Source organism: Corvus cornix, chromosome 2 (genome assembly GCF_000738735.6).
Source record: "Corvus cornix cornix isolate S_Up_H32 chromosome 2, ASM73873v5, whole genome shotgun sequence".
Lineage (NCBI taxonomy): Eukaryota > Metazoa > Chordata > Aves > Passeriformes > Corvidae > Corvus > Corvus cornix.
In genome coordinates, this window is record NC_046333.1 from 21,144,103 (window position 1) to 21,167,999 (window position 23,897).

The 23,897-nt window shown below is 44.7% G+C and overlaps 1 protein-coding gene across 4 annotated transcripts in view; it reads left to right on the forward strand.

Annotated features, from left to right (window-relative positions):
• Window positions 1-20,787, forward strand: part of KCNG2 (potassium voltage-gated channel modifier subfamily G member 2) — a 54,726-nt gene extending 33,939 nt beyond the window's left edge. For all 4 annotated transcript variants that reach the window (XM_010398551.4, XM_039571988.1, XM_039571983.1 and 1 more), the window contains exon 3: window positions 18,376-20,787. In XM_010398551.4, the coding sequence (XP_010396853.1) occupies window positions 18,376-19,170 (795 nt within the window). In that variant the 3' untranslated portion in view covers window positions 19,171-20,787. The remainder of the gene's footprint in view (window positions 1-18,375) is intronic.
• Window positions 20,788-23,897: the final 3,110 nt, after the last annotated feature.

Sequence of the window (23,897 nt, forward strand, 5' to 3'; positions counted from 1 at the left end):
GCTAAACAGACTCTACTTCAGTCAAAAGAAAAACATCAGTTGTAGATCAAGTTACAAAGGTGAAATTCTTGCAATACAGAGAAGATTAGAATAAATTATCCAACATTCTTCTGTGCCCTTAAATTCTAAAAGCACAGAGCTCCTGCAAATAGTCTTTGTTCTGCTCTTTGCACGGGGAAGGTCTGTGGACAGACTGGAAAGGGTTATTTTGTTTGAGACAAAGGTGCACAGGGGACTGGTGAAGGATCACTTCTGCAAGGCAAGGAGTGGGCACCTGCCCACATGGAATCACTTGTAGGGTCTGGGACCGTGGCTGCAGACTCCCCTGCGTGTACTCTCTCTGTGGCTTAGCAAGCTCTTCAAGTAACAGGTGAGGAGAGAAGAGAGCTTTTGTGAATTCAAATTCATGGTAATCATCCTGAGCTGTATCCCTGGTATCTAGATTAAAATTTGTGCCCAGGGATAGCTCTTAGGTCTGGCTTTGCAGTCTCCTAGCAAGCAGAAAAAGGATGTGCATCCCTCCTGACTGAGGAACAAATAAATAGTAAATGCTCTTTCAAAGACACACCATACTCAGTGTGCACATTTTCCAGGCTTTCTGGCTGGCATTCCTGTTGTTATGGTTCTGTGTCAGGGCTGTCATAGGTGCTGTGGCTAGCAAACAGTGGCCTTTTCCTTGAGCTGGCGTTACTAGAGAAAACAAAAGCTCTATGTGCCATTTATCTGTCCTGTTACTGCTTCAGGGAAAGACAGAGAAGCCAATCATGAAAAAAACCATGCTGGAGAGCAATTTTCCATGCCCTGATCCTTTAATGCCATCCGAATGGACCAGCTGTTACACCCAGTGATGTCCTGCAGAGGTGTTAACGACCTCACACAAGATGTAAGTGTGGGACCTTAGAAGTAATTACCATGTGGGTGAGGAAATTATTTTAGGTGCTTGCCTATCTCTTTTAAAATAGAGCAGAAGATTCAATCATACACTCTGTTAACTTTATTAGCTGCTCCAGGTATTCTGGATGACAGTGGCAATCCCTAGTGGTTTAACAGGAGTGGGAAGGCTCATGCTCCCCTGTACTGTAGATGTCTTGTTCTTCATAAAGGTCACCTTGATTCACCTTGAGTGTTATCTTTTTTGGAAGTAGTATCGTGTATTTCAGATGCTGCACAATTGTCAGTAGAGTTAACATAATCAGATCCTGAACTACTTTTCACTTACCAAAGTAGGATATATATTTAGTCAATTTTTTTTTCTCATTTAGATTTTATTTACTGATTAAATTTAAGTAAAATCCACCAATCCAGCCATGTATATAATAGCTCCTTCTGGAAATTTCAGGAAAGGGGCACTTCAAGTATGTGAAGAAAACAAACATTCGAAGATGGTCAGGTTCTTCCATGTAAAGTAACAAGACAATGGTAAACTTTTTATTTCAAAATTTTCAGAATGGGAGATTTCAATGCAAGATTTAGATTTAACGGTGAAGTCTCCTATAAAGGCAAAATCTGCTGAGACAAAATCATAGCAGGAGCCTTCAGGCACCAAGCTCTTTCAAGACCACCTCAGAAGTCATCTCCAAGACGTAAAAATAGCCAGAAGCACAGAGTATCCTTAAGGCATTTTAGGCATATGCTACCTTCCAGTGCACTTCTCACTGCTCTAAACAAATGGCAGGCATCGAGTGACTCAAAGAATGCAGCTAATACATCAGAGAAGTCTTACACCAGTCAGGGATACATTACAGCAAAAGCTTTAAACACACAGTAAGAGCTAAGCAACCAAAAGACATTGAGAGGTTCAGCTGAAAGCCAGATGGTCATCATACTAAACTCTTCATTTTTTTTCTTGGTGAAAGCAGAAATGTAAACCATTTCTATCTGAAGAAGAATCTTCTCTTTTTTTTTTTAGACAGCAGCCTTTGTCATCACAGAAGAAAAGGTAGAATTTAGAGAATAATATCAAACATTCTGCCCTGATTCACAAAAGCATTTATAGGCCTGAGTCTCCCTGAGCTCAGTCGTTTGTAGCAGCACAGTGCAAAACAGGAGAAGCAGATCAGAGAGTTCATTCTTCACAGTGCTTCCTGATGGGTTGGGAAAAGCTAGCCTAATTAAATATGCTGTGATAGGAAGTTACAGTTCAATAACCTTCAGCTGAAGAGCATTACAACAAAGAGAGAGACTTATAAATAATGAAGTTAATAATAGCTCATAGAGAAGCCAAAACTATTTAGCCTTCTAAGCTCAATTTGCACACTGTGCTTCAACTTCCGTAATGGTGAGGATGGGGAATAGGTAAATTGTGAATGTGCATTTTAAACAATCTTGTGACTAAAGGTTTCATTTCACAAAGGTACACACAAAAGTAATCTCAGACAAGTTTAAGGGAGTCTTGTATAATGATTCTCAACAGCTTTTCATAGACAAGCTGTTCTGTAAGAGGCTGAATGAGCAGACAGTGAGGGTTGACTGAAAACTGTCTGAATGGTCATGCCCTGAGCATGGTGGTCAGTGACACAAAGTCTTGTTGGAGGCTAGTAACAAACACTGTGCCCTAGGGGTCTATACTTGGTCCAGTCCTGTCAGACTTCTTTATTAGAGGCCTGAGGATGAAGCAGAGTGTACCTGCAGCGAGTTTGCTGATGACAAACTTTGGGCAAGTGACTGATAGGCCAGACAGTTGTGCTGCTGTCCTGAATGGCCTTGACAGGGTGGGGAAACGGGCTCAGGAAGCCTGTGGACCTCAGCAGGGAGAAATGCAGAGTCCTGCATTCCCGGTGAGGAACAGCACCACATACCAGTACGTGTTGGGGGCCACCCAGATGGAAAGGAGATTGGTAGGAAAGGACCTGGGGGTCCTGGTGAACATCAAGTTGACCATAAGCCAGCATTGTGCCCTTGCTGCAAAGCAAGCTACCAGTGTCCTGGGCTGCATCAGGCAAAGTGCTGCTTTGAAGGGATGTGCTTTGAAGGGATGTGCTCCTTCCCCTCTGCTCAGCACTGGGGAGGCCACACCCGGAGCACTGTGTCCAGTGCTGGGCTCCTCAGCGGAAGAGAAATACAGACATGCTGGACAAAGTCCAGTGGTGCTTGCTGTCCTAAGATGGCACTCTGAGACTCTGGAATTACTGGAGAGCTCATTTTTATGACATTGTCTCTTTTCTGACTCTTCAGTTGTTGTTCTACATGTGATACTGAGACCTTGATATTAACTTAGTGCCACATGTGATGCATAGATGGTTTATTTTCATGAATGAAATATTAATAAAATTGCAGCTTGTGTTTTTGCTTGCTTTGTGGAATAAACTGTTCTAGAAATTACAGCACAGTCAACAAAAACCATGTATTTTAAAAAAATCTCCCTGCTGATGTTACAGATAACTATTTATAGTGTACAGGCACTGAGGGTGACTTTTTATAAAAAGAATCTTGGGGAATTGGACTAACTAATTTCCCTGGGGATCATCAGAGAATTTGTTATACCACTCTCAGCTCTGCTGTTTAAATGCAAAAATCATAAACTGTAACAGTATCACCAGTTTTGGCATCTGATCTACTGTACTTGCACCCTATATTGTTAATTTGCATTTTGTGTCTGCTCCAGACTCTTCAGGCCACAGCTGGCTGGAGGCCAGGGAAAGACCAAATGACTCAGTAGCAATTGTCACCTGCCTTTTCTGTATTATGCATAAGGAAGTTCCTGTAGGCACATGAGATTCATATTCACTTTCACATTCACATGTCCTTGCTTAAGGGATGTAGAACTCAGAGAACTGCAGAACTCTATTTTAACTAAAAGTAAGGTGTTTCTCTTTTTTTTTTCTTTTCATAAGCTTAAAGTAGGTTTTCTCCTCAGATAGTACTTAAATGAAAATGGTAACACACACTCCGAATTACAAACTTTGATGGCATCCTTTACCCACAGCTTCAGTTATCAGCAATAAGCAAATGTTTACTTTCTTGTTGAAGTTCTCAATTGGCATCAGGTAGTTCCATCACCTGTTCTGTGTAGTCCTGCCCTTAGATTGTGAATGCTTTGGGACAGAATGTCTTAAACACAATGTCTATGGCCATCATAATAATAGAAATAAAAACTACATCTACCGGCTGTTCAGGTACATGGGCACTTTCCTCATGCCTCACCTAGGCAAGGAAATTCTTTTTGCAACTTAGTTCATGCTGAATCCAAACTGAGGAGTAACTGCAAAGTTCTCAAGTCTGAGTCATTGTAGCATGGTCTTCAGCTCCTCTCTGATGGTCAGAGACATCTGCTATGCAAGTTGTCTGTCAGACAGCTCAGGTTTGTTGAAAGCAGTGGGAAGTGATGAGGTTTGGTTTTGGTCAGTGATGTTGCCTTTGTGTGTCACACAGACAGCATTAAAATCACGAAGCCAAGAACCTCTGCGCTGCTCAATCTAAACCTTAAATGTCAAGTTCTGTGGGGCTTTCTGAGTGGTGTGCATCTTTTATCTGACTCCCATGGAATTTATATGCGTGTGACCAATGGCAAAACATTCTTCACAAATACTAGGAAGTGGTGGTCATGTTCTTTGATCATTTTCCTGGGATCTGTCTGTGAGCCATCTGAATGATACAGTCCCTAATGTAAAAGAATACATTTATTTGTTTTTGCTTTGTGGATCTGAATCTAAATCCTTTCCTGGCCATCCAAATCCAGCTGTTATATGGAGCATATCTCGGTATCAGTTTATTTTGCTGAGTTCAGGATTGCTGTATTCGCACACTGAGGAGACACATTGGGTACTGCGAGTCCCCAGCATCGCTGCTGCACAACTCACTGCCCTCTGCACCAGCTCTGCCCACCACTGCCCAGGACCCCCGCTGCCTGCAAACCCCCTGGTCAAATAGCAAACCATGTGCCAGCTTTGCCAGCTCTTTTACGAAACAGTCCTTCTCCTTTGCAAGGCTGCCTTGAGCTGCTAACAAATACAAAACCTTTGAAGGAATGATTGGTTATTCTTGGTATTGGTTGTGTGGACAGAGTGCTGCACAACAACTGGCTGTATTTAGTCATGACTACATTTGGAGAGTTCTCACCATTTCTTCTCCTTGGCTTGCTTGCTCCTCTGGGGAAAAAAAGAAATTGCTTTCTGCAGTCCTCCCACCCCAAAAATCCAGCCTTCCTGCTTCACTGAAGCTGTCTAAACTTTAGCAGACATACCTGGTTGTTCCGTCATGGCAGCTGCTTCAAGAGAAGATAAAGGAAGCTCGGTCCCAGTAAGAAAATCATTCTCCATTGTATCAGGAGGGTTAGGAGGAATGTTGTATTTTCTTTCACTAAGAATTGCCCTTAGGCTGGGGGTGGGGACGCAGCACTGTGTAGCAGGTTTACACAGAGTCCTGTAGTGAGCCTGCAGACTTTCTGCTCAAACTCCCCTTCTCAGCAAAGTCACCGCCTGAGCTGTCCATGCCTGTCTCCTCCCAGCCATGGGTCTCACTGCAGCACCTTTTATTGGGCTGCTTTTCTCAAGTAAAGAGAGAAATCCTTATGGGTCAAGGAGCTGCCCGGGAAGATTTTGAGGACAGTAGGTTACAGTAGAGACTTTGGGAGCCACCTGAGATTCTCTGCAGTGTTTTAGGCTTAGAAGTAAAAAAATGGAGAGTGTTTCTCTGCACTGCTTGGGAACAAGGCAAGAGCTGACTAAGATAAAATTATTTTTGACTTGTTAATAACTTTATTCTGTGCCAATGAACTCTTTCAGTCTGCAGGATATCTTCTCATGAATAAATAGCAAGCTTAGGTCTTCTTTTAAATATTATATAAATATGCTGCAATGTAACATTAGTGCTAAATAATTAAACAGCTAAAACTATTTCATAAAACTTTGTCACATTGTTAACTGGTTTACATTTGGTGCAGTGTGGCTCCCTCAGCAAAGTATGCTCCATGTTTAATTTCTTTTAATATCTCTCTGGTTCCACCACCATAAGTAACTGTGCCTACCAGTGGGTTTACTCTCCAAACTTCCAGGTAAATCATCCAGGGAGTTTCTGAACCAATCTCACAATAATAGTTGCTTGGCCTTCAGACATGTTTGTAAAATTACTACAGCTACTCATCACAGCCTAATATCCTGGGGGTACAGGACAGCTCCTCTATTCCGTAGATTGCTCCACTGCCTTTTGCAGGGAAGCTTGGGTGCTGTGCGCTTATTGAGTACTGTCCCAGTGTTCTGAAAGAGAGAACTCTTTGTTTATTTGAAATGAAAATATCATCTGGAAAATTCACTTCAGAGCTCCAGGATATGTTGCTATCAATTCTGGAGGTTTGGAATGAAAGCAAGCAGGCAGATTTACATTTGGCTACACCTCATATAGCTACGCTGAGGTAATGAGCTGATTCATGTGTACGGCACTTAGAAGAATTGCATTAAATCATTCAGCATTATAAATGCTTACATTTTCATTGCCTAGAGTGGGACAATGGAGATGAAATATAAAAGATTTTGAAACTGGGGGATTTTGCAGTATCCACGGAGACATTTAGATTCAAGACAAATTGAGTGGTATACAGATGGGAAAAAAAATGGTTATAAGATTTTTTGCAAAAGTTTTTAAACAAAGGCTTGAGAAAGGACCAGGAGAAAACTATAAAGCTGTTGGATTTTCTAATGGTAAGCATGATATTAGTTCCAAATAAAAATATCAAAAAGATAGTACTGGGTACAATCAGTCACATTTTTGAGCACACCAGCATATTTAATTCTAGTCTGTGTAGAACACCACTCATTAATCAGATTTAGTATAATTTTTTGAGGTTATAAAGTTTTCAGAAGAAAGTAACTTCTGATGTAGGTACTTCTGTAAGACATTTGAATTAGTGCCGCACAACATTCTTCCTTAATAAAAAGGAATTTTTCAAAAATTAGCTTCCTTATTGTTTAAAAAAATTCTCTTAGATCTCGTAATAGCAGAAAACCAACATAAGACACAATATGAGGTTTGAGATACTGACATCCAGATTGATATCCATTTGGCAGGCAAATTGAAAAAAAAGTTTTAAAAATGGTTTAAAATCTGAAAGTTCTGCTTCGTAGTGAGATGCTAGAAGTGCTTTTAATGCAGTGAGAATCATAATAAGAGAATGTCTGTGGGCAGCAGTGAACTGAAATAACTGAAAGGTGCGGCTGGACAAACTCATGCTCTGAATTAAAGTGTGTTACAGGGTGGATAATTAACAATGGAAACCATTTATCTAGACATGCCTGCATGCATCTCACAGAGTTTTTAAATACATTCTGTCAGTCCTTCTCAGCTCAGTTGAAGCCATGCATATGATTCATGAGCCACTCGGCAAGATCCTCTGCCCCACAGGGGATCAGTGCAAGAGCCTCTTCTGACCTTCCAGGGCGGTGAGCCATGGCCACCCTGTCCCTGACTCACTGGTGCAGGAGGTGCCAGCAAGGATGCTGTGCATCTTCTTGCTGTCTGGGGCTTCCTTGGCCCTCATGAATATTCAGACTTGAAGGCATCGGTAAGATGAAATGAGCAGTGACAGTTCATAATTGTGATTAAAGGCAAGGGCAGCCAGAAAAAGCTCAGAAGCTTGGAAGCTCTCTGAAGAGTGACGTGGCATGAGTCTGGTCCCATGAAGGCACCATCCTAACCCAGGTGTCTTGTCCAACACTGACTGTGTTTGTAGGGGGTGCCACAGGGCCAGAACAGGCTGGACATGTGCCAGCCCACCCCTCTGGCCATTAATTCACTCTACCCTCACCCTTCCATAAGTTACACACACAAACAATCCCTTTCCCTCTGCCCCGTCTCAGTTCCTGAGCCAGGATTCAAATAGGAAATACAGAGAATAGAGTGAAGGTCCCAGCCATCCAATACATCCTGAGCTGTGCTGGGAGCTTGGCACCTGGGACATGGGGTAGTGATGATGACAAGAGAAATTGCAGCACTCTCCTGAGAAGTCCTTGCACTGTCTGACTATGAGCAGATGCTGCAGAGATTTTCTCCCAGTCTGCAGCTCGTTGCCTTCATACACAGTAGAAATGTTGGGTGTTCTAAGGTAAGTTCTTGTATGCTGCACTGCTGTCACAGAGAGCACTGTTTTTACTGTTGCCTTGAGCAGAAAGAGAGAATGTGAAAGCGTGTGTGGTTTCACTGTGGTCACATCCACCTCGTAAAAATCCATCACAGCTTAGAGCATTTCAGTGCAAGGGCACTGCGGGAGCTCGCTGCCAGCTGCGCCTGAGCCGCTACCAGCAGGAAGACAAATCTTCCCACAGGCAACACACGCAAATCCTTCCCTTGCTCTCAGATAAGAGGATAAAGGAAGACTGAGGGCAGAGAGATACAGGTTTGGAAAAAAATGCAAAAGGAAAACAGTAAGCTTGACTCTGTCCTCCTTTCTTCCAAGAAAAGAAACAGACACCCCCAGATCTTATAGCAGGTTACAGGGTTGCAGGAACCAGTAAAATTAATATGGGTCAGTAAAATAGAACTAGCAGTGAGTGGGAGGCAGGAGGAGAAGAGCTTCAAAAACTGATTGAAAGAAGGGAGAAACTGGCATAAATAAGAGGGAAAATACACTTTAAAATGCTATTAAGAATCAGTTGTTCTTTTAGTAAAATTAGTGAGAGAGAGAGGGAGAACAGACTGAGATTCTTTTTTAGTGTGAGACAAGCTTGAGGAGGAGATGGAAAGAGGATGCTGGGTTTAGGAAGACCACAGTTCTAGGCAGTGTATATCTGCGGGTATCTGTGAGCACAACCAGGTGCCACCACATCACCTTTTCCCAGGTATTTTGTAGGTGTGAAAGTGTTGGGAATGCCACTGCTTTGTCACACAACCTTGTCTCTCTTGGGCTGGTCCTTTTGGAGGGGTGTGCAGGTGTTCCCATTCCCTGGGGAAACTGCTCAAACCGCACCCAAGTGCCCTTGGCGAGAACTCAGCCCTGCTCTGGTTCTGCAGATTTATGCTGGTTTGGTTTAAGGGAGATAGCCCCCATCTTTGTTTCTGCAATCCTTCCCTGTCTGTGAGGAGCAGGTGTGCTGCAAGTGCCAAGTGCCATTGCCCAAGCTTTTCCAAGTGACAGCGGGGTCTGCCTTGTTTTCAGAGCACTAGGATAGAAACTACAATTCTTCAGAAATCAGATTTGCTAAGTTGCAGTGTAACTGGGCTTCTTCATGTGAAAGCTCAATCAAGCATTTTCTTAGATTTACAGGTACTGGATTTTTTTTAAGAAGCATTGTAAACTTCCAAGGCTCTGATGCCTCTATCAGAGCTAGAAAATAGAGGGGGCTGAGGAGGAAGTTTTCTATTCATGTAAAATCAGGGGAAGAGGGGGACACTTGATGCCTTAGGTTTTAACTTCCATATTTTTCAAATCCTGTACTGCCTAGTGTGTAACTCTGAAGCTTCTTGTAGCGTGTTAACTTCTGCTCTCTCATGCTAGGTAGACATAACAAAGCCTCTCCTGGCTTGCTCTCCAGGGACACTCCGACCATCCTAGTCCCAAAATGTAAACCAAACCCTCTGAAAGGGGGGCAAGCCTGGGGAAACTACATCATTAATTAAAGCTTTAATTGGAGAATTAACCCTGATATGCAAATGAAGCAAACTTATAAAAGTGTGAAGAACTCTTGATCTGTCATCCACCTTGGGGTCCATTTTGAGAATAGCCTCTGGCTCTGCAGGGGGTACCTCTGAAGGCCATTTGAATAAATACCTACCTTTATTCCCTTACTCCTGTCTAGTCTCTGTTTGTAGGTGGCCTCTCAAGGCATCAGCTTGTCAGCAAGGAGACTCCCGGTGCTTCATTATTCTCTTGGGAATTTTTACTTTAAATTTCAGTGAAAAAAGGGGCCAAACCCAAGAAAAACATTCTGTAAATCTGGAAATAGAAAATTCCAAGTTAATTTTAGTCAGAAATACTAAGAACATCTGTGTTTCTAAATTGAAGCTGTTCTTTGGAGGACACCTTGACTTGGTGAAATCATCATTCTTTTTCCTGCTTCCTGCCTGTGTCGGTAGCAGTGACTGATTAACAAATCCTCTGTGCTGAGCTGTCCCTGAGGCCAGGCTGGGCAGGTTGCGTCTGGTCCAAGCACAGCAGGCTGTGCAGGAATCGTGGGTACACCTGGACCTCTGTGTCACCCACAGGTGTTTCCCACAGAGGGCTCAGCTGCAGGGCAAAGACAAGCAAGCCATATGGGCTGTGGTCTGTGAAATCCTGCCTCAAATGCCATGGGAGTTGATGAGTTTCAAGTACAATACCTTGTTCTCCTGGACCTGTGTCTTCCTGTGTAGCTATTTGTCTTCAGACAATTTCCCAGTGGCACTGAGTGGTTGTAAAATTGACAAAACAGACCCCAGGTATAAAAGCAGTATTTTCATTTAGAGTATTTGTTCAAGCAAATGGCAGTAAATTTATTCTTGTACATATAGGTTGTAGTTCTCTAAATATTAGTAATAGCGTGGTTATATCTTAAACTCATGCACAGACAAAAGCTGTGGACCAGCCAGGTGGGGATCTCAGACCCCGAGGGCCAACTCCAGCAGCACCAGGAGATAATTTCCTTTGCCAGCTGAACCTTGTGGGCAGGTAGGACTCAGAGGGCTCCTCTGAGGTGAGCGCAGACCCCTGTTCTCATGGGAACTACATCACACCACCAACTGTAGAAACTGAAAAGCTTCATCTTAAAAGCACTCTGGTCTTCCCTGTTCTTGGAGGGGGTCTCTTTTGGAACCTCGTGTGTCTTCTAGAGTCCAGGTTCTGAAAGCTGCTGTAGCTATTTCTTCTCTGGCCAACACTGTCCTGTCCATTAGCAATGGGTTCCCTTTGCACACAGCCACTACAGACTGAGCATGTAAGGTCTCTTCCCTTCACCCTCCTACCTCTCCTGCTGATTGCAGTTATCCAGCTGATGGTGTTGCCCTTCCCAGCCACTCCTGGACCACGTCTTCAGAAAATGTTACCCAGGGTGTATCACTCCTCCTTATGTTACAGAATAGCCCCTCGCTCCTGGGTGTGGTGTGATCAGAGTGGGAGATACGAGCAGCTGGCTGCTGGAGCTCATACTGTTTCCTCAAGCTGCTCCCAGCCACGGTCACAGAGTCTGAGGAGCTTTAAGACATTGGACGTCTTGACACCTCCCCCCAGCCTCTCTGGATGAGGTGCTGTGCTGTTCCTGACAGGCATCTGAAAATCAGGCAAATTGATGGTGTTCTGTTTCATAGGTATTTTATGGTCTGTTTTATTCTGTGTTTCCTCCTTCTTGCTGATTTTTGCAGAGCCAGATAGCATTTTTTCCCTCTTACAAATACTGTTGCTTTTGGAGAAGTGTGTGCTAAAAACGGGCACAGGCATGAGGAGAGCTAGTTCAGAAGAAGGTATTAATGAGATGGCATTTTGTGCATCTGTAGTACTACTCACGTGCTTTCCATTCTTCCCAACAACTCTACTGGGGCAAAAAGAGGCAGGATAGTGGACCAAAGAATATATCTGCATGTGTCAGGGACAGTATGTGAAGGAGGCAGGGAAATGGAAGAAAGCCTTAGGACCACAGTAGCAGATCTTGCCTGGTAGGTAGGTGATTGAATCCCTTGTGTCTGTGTCTTTCTCCACAGTTCAGATGCATATGCCAAATCCATGCAGTCAGCTGTTAAGACATCTGTAGCATTTCCAGGGAAAAACGTGTCAGTTAAACAGGTCTCAAAGCTCAGTATTTATGGCTTAGGAACCCGAGGCCAACTTACAGTATCTAATTTTGGTTGTACAGTTTGGGGCTGAGATGGCCCAAAGCAGCAGCTGCTTGTGGATTGGGCAGGGTAGCTGAAGGAAACATGGCTGGTCCCTTCTGCAGCCTCCTGGATCAGGAGTGTCTCCTGTCTTTTTAGTCTGCAAGGGTAGTCGTAGGTAAAGTCCTCATGTGGTCTTCTTTCTCATTGACTCCCAGACCCTTTTGCGAGCTTTTCGTGAACACAGCCATCTGGCTTCACAGTTACAGGTCAGAGGAGCAATTTGAGACAAATGAAAGGCACATGCAGGTATCTCAGTAACCCCTTGGCTGCATGACTGCAAGTGAATAGCGCAGTTTGCAATTCCACAAGCTGATTAGACTCTGGCTGGGTATTTTAGCACACCCTGCAGTTACCTTCTAGCAGTTGCCACAGTCTTTTGGCATCTCCCTTGTTTGTTGGTGTTCCATGTTTATTTGCAGCTTTACTGGCAGGATAAAAATGGCAGGCTGAGGGGTTTTGAGAAGTGGTGATCTGGGCTGTGCTGCCTCAGCATCAAGGGAAATCCGGAGAGGTGTAGCTCCTGCCCACCTCTTTGTCCTTTCTCCTCAGCAAAGACAAATTGTACAAGAGCTATCTTGTGTCCACAACAGGGCTGCACAAAGTTAGCAACAGCCCTCCCCTCGGGAGGCACAGGTTACCTTTGCTGGCAGCTGGGCTGAAGATGAAGCACGAACTAAGCTCGAGTTACACATCAAAGTGTGGATAGCAAGAAGCAGAGGACTCTTTCATGGCCCTTCAGTGACTTTAAAAACAGAAACTGTTACTTCGACTTCACAGCCAGCCAGCTTTGAGGACAGGCTGTGCAGTTATCTGAATCATCTTTGTTCGGGAGCACAAGGAAATATTCGGAGCAGGCTGACTGCAAGTTCAGCCTGACCCCAGCGTTAATAGCAGAGGCACTGAGTTACAATCACCGTGTCTGTGGGTGGTCAGAGCGAGGGGAGCGTGCCTGTGCCCCAGGGCAGGGTGGGATGCTGCCCTTCCAAGGTAGGTCACATCGCCAGAGTCGTGCACTCATCCCTGCTGCGAAAATTATCTGGATGCTTTCACCAGAAAATCACATTTCATCAGAAAATTGCCTTTCATCAGAAAGTGCCAGCGTGAGCAATATCTTTGGGTTTCATTGGTGAGGCATGTTTCTGGGAATGTTGCTCTTTTGCTGGAATTTTTCTCAGGGAAGGCTTCTGCATTTTACAATGACAAGAGAAGGCAAATGACCCAGCACCCAGTGTTCCAGGCGGTCCCACACAATGGGACAGAACCAGGTGCAAGCTTCCACCCTGCTCTCATAGGAGTAGGAGCTGGGTCTCTCGAAGTCCGGCAAAGGCTCTGGCGTTGGGCTGGTGAATAATTGGTAGTGGAGGAGTGTCTGTCCTCTGAGTCACCCTGCAGATGTTCATTGAAACAGGTGGCTCAGCCTCCCACCCAAATCCCAGGGAAACACTCTAAGCCTCTGGACTGGGGACTGTAGGCAGACTTGTCAGCAGCCTCAGGGACTTTGTCTGCACGTCCCTTAACATGGATCTCTGACGCATGATCTCAGGTGTATCAGAATTTCAAGTTCCACACTGTCATTAAAAGAGAGTTTGATCTGATGTGCGCAGAGAAACACTTGAAATGCGTGACCCGAAAGGCTCAAGTAACAAGGGGCAAGTGGACGTGAACAGAAACATCATTTTAGAAATGTCATGACTTTCAAGCTTATGTAAGTACTTTTGTATGCAATATCTCTCATGTTGGGGTTTGTTTTTTTCTTAACATACAGATTTGACAGCCAGGGAGATCTCACTACAGGGTCAAAGTGGGCAGCATTGAAACTTCTTCCTTGAAAGTGCTGTTGAACTGCTGACCTTACAAAAAAGTGCATGGAAAGCAAGACAAGAACCGGGGCAGTTAGAGGTGATCTGCCTTTTGTCATCTTCTAATGCAGAGGGATTAGAAGATGGCGTCAAAGCCTGCAAGAATCTAAGGAAGAATCTCAATTTCTTGTCAGGAGACCAGAGGACAAAGGCAGGGCTAAGAAGTCACACAACACACAGTGGGGAATTTTTCTGAGGTTCAGTAGGGAAGTACAAGTGAAATGGACCCTGCAAGCCAAACCAAAATGTTTCTGAAAGACGTCTGCAACTTTTAGACAGGCCATACAGAACAATGAATACAGATGGATTTGAACTCCAGTGACACCATTTCTTCGTTTTGTAATTTTCCTTTTGCCAAAGGAACTTTTGGCAAAGAAAACGTTTCTCCAGAAGAAAGATGCTGTGGTTGGCTTTTTGACAGCAGATTTCTATAGGTCCTGATGAAGGAGACTCACTTTAATTTGACTGCATAGAATTACTCACTGAATCCTTTCTTACTTTCTTTCCTTGTGCCCTATGTTGTCATTAGTATATAGCCCCCAAATCCTGTGCAACTGCAGGTATTTTCCCATACTCAAGTAATTTCTGCAGGAAAAAAAAAAACCTACACACTGTTTGAAAGAAACAAATGTACACAGATAAGTAAATGTACACACCTTGTAAAGAACAACTGTTTTCCCTGTGGATCAATTTCATCAATCTAAATATGGAAAAGTAGTGATAAAAATGTATCCATTAGATTACAGGGTGAAGAAATTTGGTTCATTGGTATGAGGGAGAGCTGTTTTGCTTATAGAAAGTAAAAAGCAGTGTGTAGTTGTTAATGGACATGTTTATGGCCACAAGTTGATATAGGTCAATCTTCTTTGAGAACATACAGATTTGATGGAGACCTCTTTTGGGCAGGATGCGCTATTCTGTTAGGACTTGTTTTTCTTGTGTTTCAGTGGCTGATTAATTCCTGATTTTTTTTTTTTCCATCTGTGTGTGTGCCTTTCTGAGAATTTTTGCTTTGTTTTCTTGAACAGAAAAACCTCAAAAGCCTCAGCAGAGTTACAGCATCCAGTTGGACTGGAACACATAGTTAGAAGTTTTAGAAAGCAAAAAAGTGCCTTTTTTTTTTCTTAACCAATGCTGTAGTCAAGCAGGAAAAAAACTGCAAAGAAAAGCAGCTGCAGCTGAAAGAAACAAAGAACAAAGAGCATGAAATACATTTTTGCTGTTGCTGTTTTTGATATCATGTGAGGATAATAATAGGTCACACCTAGATGATATTGAAACATGGTCCAAGGGACAGGAAGACATTTAATTAGTGAAAAAAAGAGACCTCTGGCAGGTTGATTGACACACAGATCTGTTTTCTAAAAGCCTGTTCAGACCCTCTTATTCTCAGGACAGCCTTTGGACAGAGCCTGGCTTGGTCAGATTGTGATAGGTTAATAAGGATATTGAGCAGACCAGTGCTTTGCTGGAGACAATTATGCATTAGCTGGAAGGGGGGGTTGTTTCATCCTGTTGAAGTGAACTCTGTGTAGCAGAGCATTATCACTCCACTCTACTGAAAGTAAACATTGCGACTTTCCCATTAGTTGTCAGCTGTGGAGAGTGGGAAGAGTGGAAAAATGCCAGGGCCCAGCATTGACTCTGGATGGAGGAAATTTCAGCTCCTCATTATCTTGATGGGCAAAGATGCAGCTTGGTTCTGCAGCATTGGATTATCTGAGCTCCAGATTCCACCAAGCTTCTTGATTGTTCTTGGCTGAACAAAAGTTGCCAGGCTTCTCCCACACTTGCATTTGGGATGCAGTTCTGCAGGAAGATTGAAGACAGAAATAGCAATGCTTTAGGTCTGTGAACCTACACAGGATAAACATGTCAGAGTGTGGGAGAGGACAGAGTCTTCCAAAAGTCATCTTCACTGGTAGCCCATTAGTGAGGAACAGTCTTCACTCCTGTTGTCTCCTACACCAAAACTCACACACAAAAGCCCTTGGGAGAGTCTCCTCTCCATATGCAGCTATATAGAAAGTGCTGGGACAATTAGGTGCCAAATTAGCTATTAATCACCTTAGTGACTTTGTAGGTTTATTTTAAGGCTAAATTCTCCATAGGCTTCACTGACTTTGCTAAAACTTTTAGTGGCATGAAAAATCTGTACATGTACATCAGAATCCCTAACACTTCCTGCCAGATAGGGCTCTTAAGGCAAGATGTACCTGAGTTTCCATAGAAGGTGGTCCAAGTAATGGTGCACCTGTCAGAGAAAGCAAATTTGCACATTTGGATATTTATCTCGTCACTGCTGTTGCTTTGCTCGAGCCATAGCTATTCTTCTCTGGGTTGTAGCCCTAACACCTCAAACTGATCCTTTTGAGCACCTGCAAGGATAGGATGAGGAGCTGCAAATCCCCTTCAGCCATGGATGGCCCTCAGGCGTGAGATCAAGCATATCCTGATGAGAGATTCCCAGGCAGCAGAGCTCTGGGACAATGCTGGTCTGCTGGCTGGTTTCTGGGTCATAAGGAGAGAAGTTACAGTGGTATAGGCAGAGTCCTTCCACTGACTTTGTGAGCTTCGACTCTGGCTCACAGAGGCAGATTTGTGCTGTGGTGTGAAAGCATCTTGATTCTGTATTTGATAGGAGAGCCCGACAGCTTAATTATGCTGTGACAGGAGGAAAGCGCCTAGAAACAAAATATTATATCCAATGTATTATGATTGTGACAAAAATACTTACTTATGACCAAATTAGTTTGGTGAGGCAGATATAAATTAAGCTCCTTCTAGTGTTCACACGTACCAAAATTAGGAATTTAAAGACAGGCTGTCTGAGCTACTATACTGGTAAAATAAGATTATCATTCCTCCCTGCAATATACTTAAAATCTTGACAGTAATTTCAAGGGGATAAGTAATTTTTCTCTCCATATCAGCATGACCCCCTGGGAAACAGTGGGAGGTACATCATATGCCAGTTGAAAGTGGAATACAAAACAAAAATCCATAAACACAAGGCATTACAACTTTTTATTGTGGTTACTACAAGGACCATAAATTCCTTTTCACATCTCTTTTTCATGTTGACATCTCTTTAGTTATTGTCTAAATCTCTTCCTAAGTGTAAGAGGTGCAGGGTACCTCAGCATTTTGGTTAACATATTGAGGTAACTAACCCAAGGCTTTGTATTCAATGTGATGACACTGCTCTCACTGCTGGCAGTGCAACGGCCCTTGAAACATATCCAGTCCCTCCACAACATTTTGGGGAAGGCTGCAGTTAGCAAAGAGGGCAAAAGCCTCATCAGTCTTATGCTGCTTTCTTTCCCAACAGGGAAAAAGCCTGTGCATACACACTTTAAGAGGAATGAAATTAGCATGTGGTGCTGTGCAGTAAAAATTTCCTTGGCTCTCTGGAGCAAAAGACTCCTGTGGCTGAGTATGTGGGCAGAACTGTTAATAGATGTGCCAGGTTCTCAGCTTCTCCAGTGGTGAAATGGGGACCAGCTTGACGCAGCCTCGCTGTGATTCTCAGCTGATGTTTTATTGCTATAATTTGGCATAGGCAAGTAAAACAAGGTTGGGCATTGGGACCTAATACCTGTTGCAACCAGTGGGAGTCACACACCCCACTAGCATGGATGGACTCCTTAAAAGAGTTTTCACAAACTGTTCAAACTGGCACACTGAATAAATGTACACTTCCCTTAAATAAATATACACTTGCCTTCCACACAAAGCCCCCAGAGCACTCACACTTCTATATGAGCATTTACAGAGGAAACAGCACTAGCACTATAATTGTCCACTTCAAAATCTGTTTACGTAGAGAAGTTGTTTATTACTCAGCTGGAGGTACCAACAGTGCTGTAGCAGAGAATTGCCACAGTATTAACAACCAAAGAGTGGCCATCACCAGCATTATTGTTTATTGCCTTTCCAGTGCACTGGGGCTGACTTGTTTATAAGCATCGTAACCAAAGAGCCAGAGCTCTCTTTATTTGCCACCAAGTGAGCCTGCAGGGAAGAGCACTGCTTCCAGTGCCTCAGAAAGCTTGGGGAAGGCACTGTGGTCACTAGTTGTTACAGGTGAGGTAACTAAAAACACTTACCTCTCCATACCCCACTCTGTCCTCTGGTATTTTTTCTTTTAGAAATGCCTACATTTCTCAGTACTTTATATAAGCTTTTGACTGTAGGGGTAGAGTGTTAATAAATTTCACTGGAATATAAAATACGTACTGTATTTAGTGAATAATAGATTATAGATAATTCCAAGCATATCACTTAAAATGCTGTAAGTGTTTATGAGCCATTAGTAAGCAATTTATTATTGATCAGGAAGGGAAGGAAGGATCACACATTTCTTACAATCCATGAATCCTGTATTAATCCTTTTTAAAAGGTGTTAAAGTCTTGGTTAGAAATGAGCCCCTGGCCTTTTAGCAGTAGCCTGTCTGGCCAACAGCTGATAAGATCACACCAAGTTCTTGGCAGCTTTGGGACACTCCAAAGCACTGTTGACTTGTCCTGTAGTCAAACATATAGCCTGACCTGTCCTGGAGCCAAACATGTAGCCTCTGGTTTTAATACCTCTCAGCAGCCATGATTTTACTTCAGTACCTCGCAATTTGTATCAATTTCACGTGGTGGTTTTATTTAAGAAGTGATTTCTCTATTTCTTTGTTTCAACGCCCTGGCTAAATCTGTTTCTTCCCCCTTTTATGTGTTTCCCACTCCTCCCCAGGGTGAATGCTCACAAAAGTGCTATGACATCTTTGTGCTGGAGACGGTGTGCGTGGCATGGTTTTCCTTTGAGTTCCTGCTGCGATCCATCCAGGCAGAAAACAAGTGTGCTTTCTTGAAAACCCCGCTCAACATCATCGACATCCTGGCCATTCTGCCTTTCTACATCTCTCTCATTGTGGATGTGGTTTCCACAAAAAACAGCAGCAAGCCTGGCGGGGGAGCTGGGAACAAGTACCTGGAGCGAGTGGGGCTGGTGCTGCGCTTCCTGCGGGCGCTGCGCATCCTGTACGTGATGAGGCTGGCGCGGCACTCGCTGGGGCTGCAGACGCTGGGGCTCACCGTGCGCCGCTGCACCCGCGAGTTCGGGCTGCTCCTGCTCTTCCTCTGCGTCGCCATGGCCCTCTTCTCACCGCTGGTGTACTTGGCTGAGAGCGAACTGGGAGCCAAGCAAGAGTTCACCAGTGTCCCCTCCAGTTACTGGTGGGCTGTGATCTCCATGACAACTGTTGGCTATGGGGACATGGTGCCTCGTAGCATCCCCGGACAGGTGGTAGCCCTGAGCAGTATCTTGAGTGGGATTTTGCTGATGGCTTTCCCAGTGACATCTATCTTTCATACCTTTTCCCGTTCCTACAGTGAGCTGAAGGAGCAGCAGCAGCGAATAGCCAGCAGGCAGGTGCGCCAGCGGCAAGAGAACACTGAGCTCCCAGGTGATGACAGTACAAGGAGGCTCAGTGCCACATTCCCACCAAGTGCTGGTGGGCAGGAGGGTCTGCTTTTGGTGGACCAGTAAGCCAAGAGAAGTTCTTGACCCTGAATAGCTGAGGACATATGTTGGCAGCACAAGAAGCAGTGGACAAGGGAGGTCAGTTCTGCAAGAAGAACCCCATGAACTGCATAAATGAGGGGCAGACACACACAGGGTCTCTCTAAAGACCAACTTCTGATCTTAAGGGACCTCTTAAAAGTACCCCTAGAAATTCTACCAAGTACAGCTCTGCTCCATTGCTTTTCTTAGGGCTTTTCTTTTCTATTGAGAAAGTGGTTTTGGGTACGCCGGAGGAGCAGCCATTGAACATAGCCAGCCAGCAGAATGTAATGTGTAGCACAGCCTGTGCCAGGTGCCATATGGCAGAGCAACCAGTGTGCCACCTCCTCCCTACCCTGCTTGGTGGCACTCCCTGTGCGAGGGGCTGAGCGAGGGGCTCCCCGTGCTGCGACGCCCCACAGCACATTTGTTTTGGCAGCCCCAGCAAGGAACACAAACCTCAGACAAGCCAAGGGGAGAGGGCAAGAGAAGGGCGGAAGCATCCCTTCAGCTTTACCAGGGGCTTGGTTCTGTCTGCTACAGATGAGGCAGCGCAGCCGGAGCTGCCAGCTCTGAATGTGTGTGAGCACAGTTTGCATTATTTAGTAGAGATGCATATTTACCATCCTAAGCTTTGTATCTTAGCCCCATGACAGAAATATACATACAAAAAAAATCTTTCTGACTGTGGTACTGAATGTTAACTTGGTTTTTTTCCTTTGCTAACAGTCAAATATAACAAATACTATTACAAATGATGATGTTTCTCCACTTTCTGTTAACTATTTCCATCTCTCGTGTATGAAGAAATGTGTTTAACAGGCAACTGAACCAATCTGAACTACATGTAGCCCAAGAAGGGGAGGGTGATGTTAAATCAGCAGTGACTCCCATCTCTGGATAGTCTTCCTCAGTGGTGGTGGCTGCACTGAGTAGTCATGTGCAAACAGGAGTAGAGGAGTAGTCCAAACCCGGTGAAGCCAGCAAGACACCTTCAGTGGGCTCTGGCCTGAGCTGCAGTGCAGCAGCTGTGCTCTGTGTTAGGAATAGTCTTTTGGTTTTGCCCTCCTACTAAGAAAAAGACAATCCTGTCATTAGAACAAGCGTTCTGGCCCTTCTTCCTGATTCTCAAAGGATTAAGTCAATTTAAAGGGAAAATGAATCATATAGTGGCATCTGCATTTTCCTTATTGATGCCAGCCCCATGCATGAGCTTTCCAGGCCCCACCCTGGAGGAGCTGCATAGCTGGTCCAAGTCAGGGTGCTCTGCGGGTCTTTCAGTGCTCCTACAGGTGGGATGTGATCAGGGAATGGAGGGAGATGGAATCCAACAGTCTCTTGTACCTACACCCCTATTTGTACTAAAGCCATGCAGTATCACCCTCCATATTCTCCTCCTGCCAGAAAGGGAACAAAACCTGATATGTTGAAGATGGGTTTTGTCTTGGTCTGTTGTTTGGGGATTTTCTGCCTCAGCATATGTCGTAAAACCAATCCTCACATTAGCAAACTCTCATATTAAGCCATTCCTTATAGGAATGAAGCAAGGGAAATGGAAAGGTTACACTTTGTTTTAATAAAAATTAAAAGCTTTGTTGCTGACTGTTTGTGTCTGATGATTTGGGTGTGGGGGGAGGTGGTGTTTCACCATGCTGATGTGAAGTAACGCGTGTTACTTGCTGCTGAGACTGCGGGAGATGGAGGCAGCAAAACTGAGCCCCCCTACCCTGCAGGATGCACCTGGGTCAGCAAAGCCCCAGCTGTACTGAACTGCAGGCAAACCAAACACAGGTGCCCACGCTAGGGCTCTGCCCATCCTTCACGGCCCAGCAGCATTGGGAACACATCTGCTCCTTGTGCCAGAGAGCAGGGCCAGGGGCTGGTGGCTGACGCCTGGGCTGACTCAGACTCCTGGCAAAGCAAAGCCAAGCCAGCGCTGGGTTGCTGTGACTCATGAAAGACTTTGATTTTATTGGTTTTTTATTCCTGATGCAGGCATTTCTTTCATTAAGGGTTATTAAGGTCTCACCTCAGGGATACAGCTTTGCAGCCGGCTGATTGCAACCAGCAAAGGGAGCAGTGGCAGGGGGACAGTGTGGCTGGTGCTGTGGGGCAGCATGGTGCCCCTGCTGGTGGCATTCAGGTGCTCAGTCTTAAGGTGGCACCCGACAGACTCACTAGGTGGACTCATAAGTTCACTCCTCATGGTGATCTGGTTCATGCACACCAGATGTGTTTCATGCTCCATCTCCAATATGAATGAAATGACCATGGCTAGTGTGCATGGAGGGTGCAGAATGCATCTCTTCAAGGTGGTGAAGCCCACAAACTGCAAGCACTCTTACCTTACTACTAGAAAAGCCACATTGGAGTAGACATCCTTGCAGAATGAAGAGTTTCACACTTGCAGTGCTAGCAAATAACCATGAATCAATGCAGCTTTTGGCCTTGCAGCATGAAAAAACCAGCACTGGGACAGCAAACTGCAGCTCAGCAGCTGTGTAGAAAAACAGACTGATGACATACCAGATTATTACTGTTCTCCATCAAGTTGCTATTGTCCTACAATAGTAAGTTCTTTGTATTTTTCAAAAGGCACATAATTAATTCCAGCACGCACAGAGTTTTAATAAAGTGACAAAACCCACTCATTATGTCTCGTAGTCAAAGCCCGGCTTTTAATAAAGTTTCATTTCATCTATTGGGATGACAGATGAGGAAACAAATATAAACCAGGAACCTTTTAAACAAATTATTTTTAGAAGCTGTATAAAGTTGTGATGCATACATTGCCAGACATAAAAGACACTCGGAGAATGAATTTCACCCAGGGCAGCTGTTGTTATGGGTGATGCTTATTACTTTTGATCAGCTGCTGAAGAATGTTGGTTTTGTTGTGTATGGTGGTTGGTTTTCTTTGCCACAGCACACAGATCATTTTAAGGCCATTTATCTCTCACTGTAATAAATGCCACACTGCTGTCTGTAGGCACACCAGTGCCAGCATGTAGTTACACCTGTTTCTTTGAACAACTTAGTGCTTCACGATTGTAGCACACTAGTTTTGCCTCAAGGAAAAAAAAAGGGAAAAAAATATTTCTCTCTCATATGGGACAAAGACTCAAAACGTGAGCAAAGCCACCTCTTCTACATGTCTGCCTTGGTGGCAGCATCCATGGACCTAGACCTACAAATTCTGGCAGCTGGCAACAATAGTCATGAAAACTGTAACTTAGGAGAACTAAGGCTGTCTTACCTGATAAAGGGACAGAGTTAAAGGGAATAGCACAAACAGCTCATACAGCACATGTGCACAGCCACCTCCTACCTCACAGCAGCCTCAGTTAAGAAAAAGCAGTAATGGTAAGAAAAATGTGACACTGGTGTCATTTCCTCAACTGTAAGCCAGACAGAGGCTGCTGTCCCACGCTGCTGAGGCCAGAACAGGTGCAGGTTATGGCAGCCTCACTGCAGATGTTTCAGGGGCAAAGTATCCTTGGCTTTCCCCTTGGCACCGACAAGCTAGAGCCTTAGAGGACTGTGAAGCCTTGGCATGGAAGAGGACAGAGGCGCATGGAAGGGTTGACAGGTAGAGAAATCCAGCATGGTTCTGCTGGCCCATCTGAGGCTGAGCAAAGCCCCTGAGTCTCCCAGCAGCACCTACCAGAGCCAAATGCACACAAGCCAGACACAGAAGGGCAGGATGGGGGTCTGAAATGCTGTTTGCTGTCAGTGCATTTCTAGATGCTGACATCCACTTGGGACTGGCTGCTTCACAAGGCTGTTTCCAGGAAGACCTGCCCATGCTCCAGGGTGAACCTCACATTGTGTTCTAGTCCCCATCTCTTGTTTACTGCTGTTGGCACAGGTATGCAGGCAGTGTTTATTTACTGGCGCACTGTTGACTTACATAGTGATGTTTTCTTTCTTACAGAAAGCCTCCAACAAAGCGACAGTTGTCAGTCAGGTCCTTGAAGCCTCCTTGGCTCTCAAGCCTAAGACAAGGATCACAATCAGATTTATAAACAGAACCTGTGGCCAACTTTTGCTTTCATACCCAGTACCAAATGTGAGCTTTATGTCTTAAAATGTTTTTAATCGCACCTAACTGCATGCATCTCAAACATCTAACCATGACACTTCTCCCTCCATGGAGCCACAGTGCAGACAACCATCTGCCATGCACAGCAGAGGCAGTTAGATTTGCCCTGAGGGAAGCCTCGGGCAGCACTGCACCAGCCAGCAGGAAAAGCGCTGGGCTGCTGCCCGGGCTGCTGCCCTGGCTGCTGCAGCACCCAGAGATCGGGTTCTCCATTGTTTCCTCCACCACTGGCTTCTCCACACTGAATGCCAAAGCAGCAGCACTATCTGGGAGAGAAGGTGCAGCACTGCAAGTGCCGAGCAGGCTCGGCTGCTGTGAGAACTGCTTGGGTCTCCACTGCCAGCAGGCTGCAACAGAGCAGGCAGGGTTTAACTCCCCACCCTCACATTCCTCCTCCTTTCCCCCCCACTTTGCTGATTTACCTATCTTTACCCTTCAGATTTTGGTTTTCCTTCTTTCCCTTCCCTTCAGGAGTATCTCCCTTCAGCTCCTTACTTGAGCAAGCTCAGTCTCTCCCATATCTCTCCTCCCACCCTTCCCAACCCTCTCTCCTGTGTCTCCAGCCCTCTCTCTTCCCCATCTCCCCTTCTCCAGCTCCTGCAGCCATTGC